Genomic DNA, 15,869 nt, shown 5'->3' on the forward strand with positions numbered 1-15,869 from the left:
TTGTTTGGTACTAAGAGTGGTTTCTTCCACTTAAAAAGAAAATGAAGATCAAGAGTTGTCACTCACAAATCAAGGCCTCTTTACAACTCCACAGCAAAAGTCTCTGAACAAAGTACTAATCACTTGCATATGACATCATTAAAAAAATAATTCCATTTCACATCAATTTCTTAACTGTTTGTCCTGTGGGCTAAAAGTTAAAATTGTAGCAACTTTAGTTAAAGAAAAAAGAAATGGTTGTATGCCAAGATTTAGCTGAACAGATGCTCTATGAACTTTTAACTAAGTAAATTATACATATTCACATATATATGTATATATTCATATACTTCATATGTCTCTATAATACTGTAAGTGATTTCTAATTTTATATCTGACATTTATTTATGGTCCCCAAAATATGCTTATACTATAAATGTTTGCATAATTTCTACCTTTACACAATAAATTTTCTGAAAAAAACAAATAACTAGTGCTTTTGAAGTTATAGGAATAATATAGTCAAAGATCTAATGGGCTGGATATAAACTTAACATTTTTTTTCTTTTACTGTTTCTCCTATAAACAAGTAATCTCCTAAAATATAGTATTTCAGAAAAGTACAAACATGTCCAAAGTCCAGTTTGTATTTTCAATTAATGTGCCCCTTCTATTTCCACTTAAACTAAAAATGATGCTTTGAATTATGATAACTCTAGTAAATAAATTAAAATCTTTTAAGTAATTGTTTTTTATATTAACTCAATAAATACAATATTTATTAGGTTTGTTTCTAATAGCAATGTTCCATTTCAATATATAAATAAGACTCTCTAAAAAAGATTTACTTCATTATTATTTATGTGTGTACATGCATCCATGTATTCAGGTCCCCTCAGAGGACAGAAGAGAGTGTAAGATCCCGGAAGATGGGAGTTACAGGTAGTTGTAAGTCCACCATTTGTGCTAAGAACCAAACGCTGGTCCTCTGACAGATAAATGCTCTTAACCACTAAACCAGCCCCCTAGTCCCAACATTTAAAAGCAAACAAACAAATAAAAAACCTGAAGGGTGTTTTTCTTTCTTCTGGTTTGCTAAGATGGGATTTCTCTCGGTGTACCCCTTGCTGTCCTAAAATTCCCAGGCAGCCTTGAACTCAAGAGACCTGTCTACCTCTACCTCCTGAGTGCTGGGACTAAAGGCATGAACCACCAACACCCAGTCCAAGTGTGTTTTTCTTAACACCAGATATACACGAAGTGTATTTAAAAAAAAAAAACTCAGAAAAGCTCTATAAATACACTTGAGTTCTACCACCTACCAAAGCTATTACCTTGAAACATTTTAACTACTGATAGACCTTTTCTTTCTTTTGATTATAGATGGTCTACTATTAGCTTTATATATCACTTTCAAAATTTAGGTCCTAACATTCGTACACAGACTACTATAAGCAATAAGTGTAATATCCTCACTAAATTCTGCTTATTGTTAGAGCTATGAGTCAGAATTAATAATTTTATTCCTACCTAGCACTTAAAATAGTTAACACCATATGGACATACAAAGAAGTTCTCTTAAAGCCTTGATTACCTAAAATTAAATGATGGGTATGAATAAAACTGAATGATTCTTGCTTTTAAAAGATCTGTTAGAGGGAAAAAATAAATTTGTAAATCAACAGAACACTTCAAGATCAACTTCAGAACTCAAAATCACAGACTAAAAATCTCAGTCACAAAATTTAATAAACTAAACCAAATAGATGCTTAAAATATCACTTATCCTTGCTCTTAATTTACCTGCTACCATACACTCAGACACACAGAGCCCACGCGGTGTTTAGTAATAAGCCCCCTGAAAAGGCTAGATTTCCCCCCACCCCAGATTTCTTCGTCCCCTTACCCCATTCTGTACCATCCCCTGAACTCCGTGCTTCACCAGCCCCTTCACCATCTTCTGCAGTCACTAAGAAGTCGAATTCTTTCAGTGCTTCCTCAGTATCAGGATCATCAGTTAAGTCAGCAGCTAAACCTTCATTCCCTATCTGTAAAGAGAAGATAGGCCAGTAATTAATACTTCTTAGTCAACATTTTAAAGAGGTCCTTTAAAATTTCCACCTAACGACATTTACAGATCTACTTTGAAATTATTCAAATCCACAATTGTCCTTTTTCCTATGACTGATAAGTCTTAAATGATGCCCTAGATAAACAGTTCAGCACTGCTGTATGAAGATCACTTGTAATGTGTGACACAAGTGATAAGGGTGCTGGAGAAGGCCAAAGTTTTACTCAAGAGCTTTCTTTATTTACAGTAGGTTCACAGATGAACCCTACTAAAGAATTATCTAAGCTATCTTGAACTGGCTGAAGACACTGAGAAATGTGTACTGGCTCAATGATTCACAGCAACAATAACCATCAATAAACTTATATTAGTTGTACAGCAAATAATAAAAGTAACCTACTTCCCAGAACAAACTAGTAAGAACAATAAAACCTCAGGTTTCTGAAATGGCTCGCCAGGAAAAGCAGCGGCCTGATGAGCTGAGTTTTATCCTTATGAACCAAATGGAGGTGGAAGGAGAAAACTGACTGCACAAGACTGTCCTTTGACTCTCACGTACCTGCTTAGCACATACACATTATATAGTACATAGCAAGTTCTACAAAGTGAACCTCTATCCAACAGAGTATATCATACACGTGCAAAGCTGGAGAAAGGTTGAAACTCTTTTTCTACACTGGAAGCTTTTGACAAACACTTGAGGTTTTTTTTTTTCTATAATACTACAAAATTTCCAAGTACTACAACTGAATTTAACCACTTTTTTTCCCTTTTTTTGATAAACAAGGTATGAAAAAGCCAATGACTTCAAACTAACTATATATGGGTGACGACATCCTTGAACTCTCTATCCTCCTACCCTCACCTCTCAAGGACCGCACCACCACATCCAGTTTATGTGGTGCTGAGGTTGAATGCAGGAATTTGTGCATACTAATCAAATACTCTGACATACAACCTCAGCCCTCGCCAATTAAAAAAAAAACCTTGAAATACTGACCATTACTACTCTGATACTTACAAACGGGGCACAGTATAAAAATGGTCCAGGAGAGCCAACTCCCCATCTACTACTGAAATACATCAGGTCTGCTTCTTGGTGTATGAGGAAAAGTAATTTTTTATTACTCCTTACCAAATAACCAGAATGCTGGCACACATTGACAATCCATACATCAGACTCTCACCCAAGGTGAGAGCATCTAAACTACAGTTTCTGTTCATTTATCTCTCATGTGATAGTGAACATGAAAAGATAAACTTCACAGTGACCCCAAATTGGGATAGGATTGAGTATTTATTTTTCTTCTTTCTTTCTTTCTTTTTTTAAAAAAGCTTCAAACTACTGGACAGATACTTTAAAAACAGACCTTCTCTCAGGTCATTTAGTGAATAATACATGAAAGTATAATTCTTGCCATATGTACATACACTGAATAGGAGCTGGCAATTATTATAAACCTTTTAAGGGACAACTAAAATAATTACTGTTCAAATTACTATGGAAGGAATAATGTAAATCCCCTACTTTGTGCTTATGGAGCCGAAGCTTGTCTTTTCCTTCTGGGATGCCCTCAATCATGTCATTCTCTTCTTCATCACTGTCATCAGCATTTTCTAAGAAATTGAATGTCTCAAGAACATCACCAGAGGGCCTGTACAAAAGAGAAAAGATGATTCCAACTATTTCAAAGATTAACTCTGATATTTCTTCCTGCTTCCTAATTATTGTTAATCTAAACCCAAGATGTCACACATGCTAGACAAGTATTAAGTCAATGAGCCACATCCTGACCCTTCTAATTCCTAGTTTAAAACTACTTGAAAGTGACACGTACAATTCAAATTGTTGTTGTGAGACAGGATCTTACATAGTTCAGACTAGTCTCAACTCACTATGGAGATGAAAATAACTTTTAACTCCTGATCCTCCTTCCAACAGGCTCCTGATTCAAGACACCCTAATTATATTGCCTAAAATTTTTATTATAGAGTATCTTTAAAGATTATTTGTGCTCTACAATTAAAATAAGGATTGTTCTGTATTTAATGAGTTTCATCCAAAGCTTTTTGTCTAAAACATTTTAGGTAAATGCTATTAAGAAAATAAAATCTGGGGACTGAAAACAGCTCATCAGATAAGACTACAGTTAAGAGATCTTTCAGGGGACCTGAGTTTGGGTCCCAACACCCACATCAGGTGGCTTACAATAGTGTGAAACTTTAGCTCTAGTGGATATAACAGCTTCTTTTGGCCTCTGCATGCACTCATATGTGCGTAACCTCCCACCACATACACAAACACACCCCCACACACACCAGTATAATTAAAAATAAGCCTTTAAAAAGAAAAACAATCTACTAAGATCAAATGATCAAACATGCTATCATTTCTGAAAAGTATCAAAAAAGCAATTGAGGAATTTTTTTTATAATTATAAACACTTATATTTTAGCCTAAATATTTGAAGACTAAAACACAAAAGCTAAATTTAATCTGCCCATATTTAAAATTATAACACATATATTTCACAAGATATATCAATTTGTGAGGAACAGAGAAGTTCTGAGTAGATGTGCCTTGTTGACATGAGCTGGCCAGCCTTGGTGTGGTTATGCTCGCCTTTGATCCCAGCGGTTGGGCGGCAGAGGTAGGAAGATCTGTGTGTTATAGGCCAGCCAGGGCCACCTAAAGAACCTTGTCTCAAAAATAAAACAAAAAGCAAAAGACCTTAGCCCCATGGGCAGGGGGAGGAGGGGGTGTGCAAACCCTTTACAGGATGAGGCTCAGTGTGGTAGGAAAACCTTCCTCTGATTCGATTTCCATTGCCAATGTTGACAGTCTGTGTAGAAATGCCATAGTCATTGCTTTCTAACTCCTAAACCCAGAAATGTCCTGAAGACTGCTCCCCTGTGGAGACTGCTCCTTACCAGGACTGGCTAAACTCCTTGATTCAGCTGCACACCATAAACCCTGCTTCCTTGTTCAATTTTATATAATAAACACACTAAGCTTCCTGGGTGCTGCCCTTTTCCATCAGAGAGTCCAGGAAGCCATACCAGTTTTTCTGTGTATATGAGTCCAATGTCTGTAATTTCTTCATTCCCTTCCCACATCTAGTTTGGATTCCACGACCCAAGAGGTACCAATCCATTTTACAAACTTCTTACGTAGCAAAAAAGTATCTTTAATCTGTTAAAATGTTTTCAAGTATTTCAAAACTACTCAGGTACAGGTAATAGCAATAATCTATTTTACTAAAACTAATTTAAGTTTCTATATATAAAAAAAAAGTGGCTTTCATAGATTAATATCTAACAATAAATCTAAGTATAGAAAGAAAATCTACCAAAAATGAGACTCCCAATGGGTGGTGTCTGCTGTACCACTGATTTTGGTTTCCATAAGTTAAATGTTGTTAATCAACAAATACAAATCATACCTTTTGATTTCTTGTCCTTTTTGCTTAGGAGATTCACCACCATTCAGGATCTGTTCTAAGTTCTTTGCTTCTACAGATCCATTTGGCTCTGAATTAGACAGTCCAAGTAATGACCTTACCCGTTGAGATCGGACATCTAATATTGTGTCTGTGTATCCTACTTCCTGAAGATACCTATCAAGAGAAAATTAGACACTAAAATTCAACAAACTGTCAACATTTGCCACCTTCAAATCACATTAAAAATTGAAGAAAAAAAAGTTCACAATCATACAAATGACTTTTTCTTTGTCTCAACAGCTTTACTATAGCCTAATTCCAGGTATAAGAGAACAACGTCAACTTTAAGTCAAAATTGAAATACGGGCGCTGGAATCATATGGTGGTTTATAATCATCCATAACTCCCATTGCAGGATATCCTATACCTGACCTATGTAGGCATCCAGCATGCATGTGGTGCACATGTATACATCCAGTCGAAACTCATACACATAAAACTATCTTTTAAAAGACATGAATTAAGGAAGGTGTGGTGGCATACACCTTTGATCCCAGTATTCAGGACATAGAGGCCAATCTAATCTACAGGAGTTCCAGAGAATCCTGTCTTGAAAAAGCAGGGAGGGAGGGAGGGAGGGAGGGAGGGAAGGAGGGAGGGAGGGAGGGAGGGAGGGAGGGAGGGAGGGAGGGAGGGAATAGAATGACTAACTACCATTGATTAAGAGCCAATTATCTCAATACCTAAAAAAAGCCTCAGAGTGTTGAAAAGTTTTTTTAGATACATCAATACATATGATATGCCTCTATATAGACAGAGGTAAGTATCCTTTAAAGAAGAGATATGTGAATTTATATACATACATATAAGCACAAATACACAATTTTCAGATGCCCAGTCTATGAGAGAGAGAAAGTTCTCAACCAGGGATTGACAGATGTACTAATCCTCCTTCTAGGATCTCAGATTCCAGACCATTCCTCCTGTTCTGTGGTTTTCAAAGTTCACTCATCTAAACCAAGTACTTAATACACAGATTATAGGTTATGACTTTAACAGGGTTATCAGTAGGATACAAGTAACAAAATGTCCAACTATAAGAAAAAGAACCACCAGATAAAAAGACATTAAACAGGATTTGCTATAGTCATCTCTACATCTCTATTATATCAACAAAGAAGTATCAAAAGTTTCCTCAAAACCTATTAAGTTTTAGAGCAATAGCTCAGTGGTTAAAAGGACTTGCTGCTCTTGCAATGGACCTGGGTTGAGTTCCTATCACCCACTGAGTTAGAATCCAGTGCCCTCTTCTGGTTTCAAAAGGTACCAAGCATGCACATAGTACATGCATGCATGCATACACGCACACACACACACACACACACATACATACACACACACACACCCCATACCCCCCACAGGGAGAGATGCAAAAATACTCATATACAAAATAAAATAAATATTAAAAAGAATTTCAACTAAAAAGATTTGGCAAGCTGTCTTTGAAGAGTTTCAAATAATCAACACTTCTCTGTAACTTTCATACACTGACTTAAAAGAGAACCCATACATGTAAACTTCGTAGTGAGAGTGCGTGTGCCTTGGATGAATGAGGCCATACTAATTTATGTATATATGTACTTTTCCTATGTGTATGAAAGTATACTAGGCACATAGTTCCTAGAGTAAAATGACCAGTAAAGGCCAGATAAGGGCACCAAATCTCCCAGTTATACCAAATCCCCTGGAGTTATACATATCTGCGAGCCACAATGTGGGTGCTAAGAATCAAAACTGGGGTCCTCTGCAAGAGTATCTAATGCTTTTAAATGCCGAGGAGTCACTTCTGCAGCCCGGCCCCATACGCCCCATACTACTGTAGTCTGAAGCCTTCATCCCGTGCCGTGCCCCACCCCCACCCCCACCCCCAGATTTTCTACCACATAAGAAATAAAAGAGAGAGGCGAGGTAGGGAGGAGGGGAGGGGAGAGGAGGAGAGGGAGGGGAGGGGAGTAGAGGGGAGGGGAGGAGATGGAGAAGAAGAGGAGGGGAGGGAATAGGATGAAAAAATAGAAAGAAGTCAATGCCATCCTTTAGTAATGTCTGAGCATATAAGTGACCTACAGCCAAGCCTGATGACCAGGATCCAATTCGAATGACCCAAAGGTGAAAGGAGAATCAATGCTGAAAGCTATCTCTGATCCCCACAGTGGCACATGCCTATCCCACACCCACATACATACAAATGGATTTTTTTTAAAGCAGCATTATGAAAACCATACAGTAAAGTGAAGTATGTGTTTATGTATACATTGACTCAATGTAAGCACTCTCATAACTTGTGGAATCATTACTCACTGTCTTAACAGCTGTCTGCCTTGCTTCCATGTTAGCTGGCTATTCTGGGGTGCTGGAGGTGCCTCCACATCTTTGGTTTCCTCTGGAAATTAAAGAGGGGAAGTTTTGCATACATTATTTCAACTTATTATGACTGTTCAGGTTTTTTATTTCAAAAACAAATTTACACATGAAAATATTTTATGTAAGACAGGAAAAAAGTTAAAGATTTACTACAGAGCATTTCTTCTTTGATGTTTGGTCAATAACTCAGGTACTCTACCTGCTTTAAAATCAAAAGACCTCAGATGTGCTTTAGCAGGATTAAAAAAACTAAAAGTCCTAGACTTGAAAATAGAATTCTGCTTTGTCAAATACCTTAAGATTAAAAAACTATCTATCACTTATGCTATTCGACATCACCAGCTGCTGCTGAGGAGACACACGCATGCAGAGACTTCATTTTGAATTTAGATCAGTAAACATTAAAGTCTCTATCACACTTTATTTTTTAGAACAAAAGATTAAACCAAGTATTAAGCTAGGAATCCAGACTGCTGACTAGTGTCTAACTCAGATCACTGTGATGGGCACACAGGGAGAGCCTTTTCTTAGGCCTTAAGGCAGTAGTCTGCAGCCAGCCAAGCAGCCACTTACTCTTGGGACATGCAGTCTGTAGACTCGCTGGGCCTCAGTTTCCAGTAAGCCCAGCATATTGTCAACGTCTAAGAGAGTCCTAACAGGTCCATAGTATAAACACTTACTTAAGGTGAAGGACAAAGCCACTGGTAGCTTACTTGTAGTCAAAGGCTGTCTGTTTAAAGTCTAGATGAGCAACTTAGAACCCAAGTCGGAGAGACTTTTGGCAGGCATCCAAAAGTGACTACTTGCCTCCTTACTTCACTGATCCCTTATCATTATAGCTTAGAAAAAAAAAACATCCTTTATACACATACAAAGAGAAAATGGGTTTATTACTTTGGACCTTTGTCTGCTTACTGAGACAGTCTTATTTATGGATTTAAGCTGGCTGGCATCAAATTGTTCCTCCTATTTCAGCCTCCTAAGTGCTGGGATTAAAGGCATGTGTCACAATACTCAGTATTATAAACAGGTAAAGAGCCACAATTTAGTCCCAGATAATAAAGTATTTACATTTACAAAAGAAGAAAACAGAAGGAATCCACAGGTTTAAGTATAGCAGCATGCTTACCATGTACAAAACCCTAAATCCAATCCTCACTGAATTAAACATGTTTAGTAAGCAGTATAAGTTCAGTTAAATTGAGTTTTCAAAAATTATCCCTATAGTAAAACTTAGAACTATTGTTGGCACTATTATCACTACACGGACTCACAGTATCAAAATAAATGTATTATGAAGAGACACACTTGAAAAATCATCCCCCCACAGCCCATACTGAGATTATTAAGATTCATTCTCAACTACTAGGTTCCCAGACCCTCAGAGTCACTTAGTACCTATTGTTAGATAATATTATAATATCTCTTGTAGCCATTACTTCCTAACCATAACAATCTCATCATTTTCTTCTTATTCTTTCTTCAAGCACAAGTAATGTTCTAATTTCTAGAATTACCTATTCTGATAGTCTCTTAGTTTTCGTTTTATAGCATTTAAAATTAGCAACTGGAGAGAAAAACATTTTTAAAAATATGACTGCTCAAAATCCAATCACCAAAGGCCTTCATGTTGAAATGAATTTTCATTATTTCACTATGACAGTTATAAACTTTGAAGCACATAATTTAGTGGATTTCTGAATAAACAATCAGCACCTAGCTTAACAAGCATCAGTAGCCCTAGAAACGGTTTCCCTCTAACCACTGACTAGCTATTCTTAAAATCATATTAACACTATCTCAATCTCTAAAACTTAATCTGTGAATGTGGCAGAATGCTTCCTACAAACTTTCAATTTTATAAATTTGACACCTATGTTGTCAAGTTTAGCTGTGTTTACTTTTATTGCTAAACAGCATCCCGTCTACTAATATATCACATTTATCCATTTTAATGCTGACATTCTACTTGTTTCTAGATTTTCACTATCATCAAGGGCATATATATATATGTATATGTGTATGTGTATGTATATGTATATGTGTATGTATATATATATATATATATATATGCATACACACGCACGCATACATACATACATGCAACTTTTACATAAGCTGCAGTGAAATTATCAAGTTATGGGGTATGTATGTCTGCTGTGCTCCCTTTACAGATACAAGGGCACCTCGGGGCCTCAGCTTCATTTCCTACCCTACCATCAACATACGCAAATAAATTCTGCTCTGCTAACTCTAAAGTCTCATCAACACTTGACATTCCTTCTCTGTCAGTCTCATAAATGCTAACTATACTACACTGAAGTGTTTGCCTATACTTCTTGAAGAATAACTATCACATTTGCTTTTCTTTTCTTCTTTTTGCTTATTTTTTGAGACACGATCTCTCTATGTAGTCCTTGCTGTCCTGGAACTCCAATTATGTAGACCAGGCTGATCTTGAACTCAGAGATCTGCCTGTCTCTGCCTCCTGAGTGCTAGGATTTAAGGTGTGTGCCATATCCACTTTTCTACTGAATTATCTATTTCCTAAACTTGTAAAAATTAAATTATTTACATGCTTGAATACAACTGCTTTCAGTTTAGGAAATATGTAAAATGATGAGGTATAAACATGTACCTATCTCCAATTTCTATCAAATCATATTTTCTTTATGTTGATTTGAAGGGGTTTATAAAGCCAATTCTGTTTCATTTAACATTTATATACTTTGATGCAGATAATTTTATACTTAGCATGGTATATATTTGCTTACTTCATTTTGTTTTCTATTCAATATTCTGAATAGTTTCCTATATCAGTAAAAACATTTTACTTACTTTTTTATCATGTTTCATATTAAGTAAAAGATAATTGTCTGGGCACAATTTTAATTATGGGTAGAAGGAAATGACATGCTAACAATCTTGCTTTATACAAACTATTACAATAAAGTGAGCTAAGAACTGCACAAGCTCTACTCCAGGAGCAGTAACCAAACACAACTCAACTTTACTCATTTTCTGAAAAAGCTATACTGGAAAAGAAAATAAGTGAAGAAAATCTTTAAATCCATTTTTCCTGTATATGTTTTGAGCCTTATTTACTACAGTAGCCTTACTGTAATTAAAGGTAGTAGATATATACAAAAATATTTTCACCTTCCATTTTTCTAAGACTTCTTACTTTTGTAGGAAAGGGTTTTTCTGTTGTTCGTTTCTTTTTTGTTTTTCGAGACAGGGTTTCTACATGTTTAACTCTGGCTCTCCTGGAGCTCTGCAGCAGACTGGCCTTGAACTGACAGAGATCTACAAATGCCTAGCAGGAAAGGGTTTTTTGAGACAGGGACATAGTAGCTAAAAATGACCTTGCGCTCCTGATCCTCTGACCTCTGTCTAGCCTGAGATGATGATTATCATCAACAAATACCGCTATTCTCAGTTCTCATTCTCACTCCTCTATAGAGAAGAATATGATAGTGTTTTCTAAAATCAGAATGAGCCTTTAGAACCACTCAAGAACATGAATGGCATCTAAATCTCAGTTTGTGACAACTGAAAGACAAAAAAGAAGGTCCTGCTACTAAAAGCCAAAGCAGGGAAGACCAAAAAAGTAAACAATTCAGGTGGTATTTATGGTCTGATTCTCAGTACTTATTATGAAACCAAAGTCTAACCAGTATTTTTAAAAGTTTATTATTACTATCAACACCTATGAAAGTTTTATTGTCTTACAATATACTTTGAGAAACCTTAAGGAAACAAAATTTTCATATTAAAATAAAGAAAAAATGGTTGCTTTAGGAGCAAGCTACTAATAACATCACAGGCTTCTATTCGACTGTATCAAAAACATCTGTAAAATTGGGCATTCTCATCTGTACCTGTAATTCCAGCACTCTGAAGGTGAACACAGGAAGGTTAAATGTTCAAGGTTATCCACTGATATCTGTGGAGTTGAAGGAATCCTAGGATACACAAACCCCTGCTTTAAGAGGGGTAAATGGGATAACCACCATCCAGATACTCAAGAAATAGAAAATTGCTAGTATGATTTCCAAAGTCTGCTTATGTTAAAATACTCTTCATTCTTTTATTTTCTATACAGTTATATGGATTCCTAAAACTAAATTTAACTTTTTTTCTATATCCAGTCCACTCTGAGGTACACATTTATGAACTATTATTCTCATATTTACTACTTAATGCAGAAGAAAGCTAATTGGAGATAATTTTTCTACTCTATGGCTGCTATAAAGTCCAATCTAGCCAAATTTCCATTATTTTAGAACTACAATGAGCTACTTAACACTTCTCCAGATAAAAGGACCTTTTTAAGTATTAAAATTAAGCTTGAGCTGGTGATTGCTGCCACCTCAAACAACCTGAGCCCAATTCACCCAAAACCCACATGAGAGAAGTTCAGAAGTAATTCCCAAGTGGTCCTCTGACTGCCCCAACACACAAAGTACATACATACATGAGAGAACACAGGAGAGGGGACAGAAACGCATATGTAGCTCTTGCCGGCCTAGAGCTCTCACTATGCAGAACAAGCTGGTCCTGAATTCAAGACATCTGTCTGCCTCTGCCTCCTGAGGGCTAGGATTCATGGCAGTGCTAGGATTCACCACACCCAGTCAAATATAAACAAATAGATATACATTTATATACACATCCATGAGGGACAAAAATTGCTTACAGGTAAAAAAACAAGTTACTTTAGCAAGTCTTGATTTTAATTACAAGCAAAAATGTATCCATAACTTTATATAGGTTTCACTCTGGAGAAAATAAGATTGAGAGGCAGATGAAACAAATTTTTATTTATTTAGTGTTTTCAACAAGGGCTAGAGCGACGGTTCACGGGTTAGTAAGACTCTATACTGCTCTTGCAGAGGATTCAAAGTCAGCTCCTAGAATCAACACTGGGTAACTCACAACTGTCTGTAACGTTACCTCCAGGGAACTTAATGCCCTCTTCTATACTATGGACACCAGCACTCGTGCACACATATATGTATACACATGTACACACATATAATTTTAAAGTAATAAATATATTATTAAATTTTTTCAAATTTTTCAATTTATAATAATCATTCATCTGATGCTATAAAATCAAAATCAGGATAAAGAGTACATGCCTGTTACATAAAGATGATTTTTTTTAAAAGAATAAAGTTTACCTGATTCAAAGGTGGGCATTTTCAAATCACCTTGGTTCAGTTCTGTGCCATATTTTAATTTGTGATACTTTGCTCTGAAAATTTAACAATTGGCAAAAAATAATTATTTTTTATAACTGAGTACTGCTATGCATTTTCTAATAACAAAGCAATGTGTCCATTTCAAAGAGTTTTTTTTGCTAAAACCATTGAAAATGTATAAAAATGTAGATAAAATATATCAAAGAAAATTACCCAAGTAACAAATACAGATGTGTAAAAAGATAAATGTCTACTTATCTTTAGAGAGAGAAAATATATTACTTCTACTTCTCATTTTTTCTTTTTTTTTTTCCATATACAAATGAAGTAAAATGTGAAAAAGCTTTCAATAAAGTGTATACTGATGTACATGGGGATAGCACCGTTCTGTTCTAGTCACATTAACAAATAAAATATACGTACCTTTCTTGTTTTAATGCATACTCTAACATCTTTATTCTTCTCACTAAATCCTTCTTCAAATTCTCTTGACCTTTCCTTTCTCCTTGTAAAAATGCAATCCGTGCCTAAAAACATTAAGATGCATTTATTTCATTTTTCCTTAACCAACCACAAATGGGAAATTAAAATAGGAAAAATAATAAATGTAAAATGCACCATTTTTATGCATAACCTCTAGACAGAACTCATAGAAATGGTCAAATTTTCCACTAGATAACATATAATGTCTTTGAAAATAAAAATAACCGTACAGAGGCCATTTTCTTATGATTCTTTAGAGCCTCTAATAAGATTAATGCTTAATCTTTATGTAACCCTGGAAGAAATTCTATGGGTAAAAATCAGCATAATTAAAAAACTCTGAGGGTGGTAGGAATACAGAATAGCCATAGAGAAAGGATATAGAGAGAAGTCCTCTGTACAAGATGGACAGAAAGCTAACATCCACTTGATTCTATTTTTTTTCCATGAGTTAATTAGAAATTAGAGATCTAAAATAAGACTGAAGTAAGGCTGGGGTTTCATCCATACTCTGGTGAGTAATCAGTAACTTAAAACTGAACAAATAATACTAAAAACAAATGGATCGTGGGGTTTAAGGTAGAGCTAAGGACAGCATAAAGCAGCCACAAGTAGAGGAGATAAAGAGGAAAATAGAATGACTAAGGGCCTAAACATGAAAGTATATCATTTACATATTTAAATTAGCATAATATTTATAAAAACTAAAATCATATTCACAAATAAGTTCTTTCAGAACAATAAGAAACTTCAAAGTACAGAAACACCTCTTATCATCTTTTTTGAAATAATTAAAATTATAATTTGCTTTTGAGACAGAGTCTTATTTTAGACACCAGATTGCCCTCAAACTTTATTCACCTGCCTCTGCTCCCTGAGTGCAGGGATTGTAGGCATACACCACCACCACACCTAGCCAAAAATGTTTTATTATACATTTCCATTCTAATATCCCATTCCAAATGTGCTTCAATTCTTGAAAATAATTTCAGAGTATTACAAATAGTTTAAGTTCAGCTACTATTTGTTTTGTGGTGTCATTATCTTTTTGCTCCCACTTCCTACTATTAAAAAAAAAAAAAAAAAGGAGGTTTCTTCTTTAAAAATTTTCCAAGTCATAGTGGTGAATGCCTTTAAAATCCCAGCGTTTGGGAAGTAGAAGCAGGCAGATATCTGTGAGTTCAAGACTAGCCTGATGTATATCTAGAGTTCCAGGACAGCCACTTATATTTGTCTGCATGCTTGTCTGTGCACCATGTGAATACAGTGCCTGTGGAGTGAGATGGGACTCCCAGGGACAGGACTTTGAGATGGCTGTGAGCTGAGCCCCAGTCCTCCAGAAGAGCAGCTGGTACTCCTAGCCCTCAGCCACTGCTCTAGCCTTTCCTTTTCTTTTTCTAAAGTGCATTATGAGGATTCAGTGCAGGTCCCAAGTCTAGCAAGACAAGCACCTTGCAAACAGAGCTACCTCCCCAAGCCTATAACTTTTTCTTAATTACCTTATGTCCTCTCTTGATGACTTTGAGCTGGTAGTATAGTCAAGTATTTACTAGTTTTAATCCAACTGAAACAGTGTAAAGGTTCCATCTGACTAAATAAGTAACAGATTTAGCACTTAGTAAAGTATAAAGGACTTCCAGTTACTTACAGGTCACAATTTACCATTAGTAGCACTCATCTCTGCAAACCAACACTTAAATGTAACCTCAAAAAACAAACTTACAAGTCAGAGGTAGTAGCCCATGCCTGTAATCCTAGCACTAAGGGGACAGAAGCAGGAGAATTAAAAATTTGAAGTTTGTCTGAACTATAGTGAAATTGTCTGGAAAAAAAATACGGCTAAAACAATATGATAGCATCAAAACCAAAAATACCTATTAATAACATAAACATGTATGAGATTCTCACAGTTTAGTAATGGCACCGAAAGAGAAAATAAATGGACTAACAAACTCATCATACTAAAACCATCAATATTCACCCAAATTAACCAAGAGATTCAATTTCAATCAATCTCCAAATGTATGTCTGTGTATCTGTATGTAAAAAGAGATGGCTCAGTGGTTAAGAGTGCATGCAACTTCTGCAGAGGACCAGTTTGGTCTCAGTATCCATTTGTGTGTTGGTAGTGAAGTAGAAGAGATAAAAAGCTTACACCTGCCTTTTAACTCCAGCTACATACACACACACACACACACACACACACACACACACACACACACAGAGAGAGAGAGAGAGAGAGAGAGAGAGAGAGAGAGAGAGAGA

At 35.8% G+C, this 15,869-nt stretch overlaps 1 protein-coding gene across 3 annotated transcripts in view; it reads right to left on the reverse strand.

The window, feature by feature from the left end:
- Strn3 (striatin 3) overlaps positions 1-15,869 on the reverse strand; it is an 81,683-nt gene that overhangs the window by 35,874 nt on the left and 29,940 nt on the right. For all 3 annotated transcript variants that reach the window (XM_028757473.1, XM_028757472.1, XM_028757471.1), the window contains exons 2-7: positions 13,545-13,648; positions 13,101-13,174; positions 7,852-7,933; positions 5,494-5,667; positions 3,579-3,705; positions 1,886-2,027 (exon numbers count right to left, since the gene is read on the reverse strand). In XM_028757473.1, coding sequence (XP_028613306.1) covers positions 1,886-2,027; positions 3,579-3,705; positions 5,494-5,667; positions 7,852-7,933; positions 13,101-13,174; positions 13,545-13,648 — 703 coding nt within the window. The remainder of the gene's footprint in view (positions 1-1,885; positions 2,028-3,578; positions 3,706-5,493; positions 5,668-7,851; positions 7,934-13,100; positions 13,175-13,544; positions 13,649-15,869) is intronic.

Source organism: Grammomys surdaster, unplaced genomic scaffold, assembly GCF_004785775.1.
Source record: "Grammomys surdaster isolate TR1022 unplaced genomic scaffold, NIH_TR_1.0 126163, whole genome shotgun sequence".
Lineage (NCBI taxonomy): Eukaryota > Metazoa > Chordata > Mammalia > Rodentia > Muridae > Grammomys > Grammomys surdaster.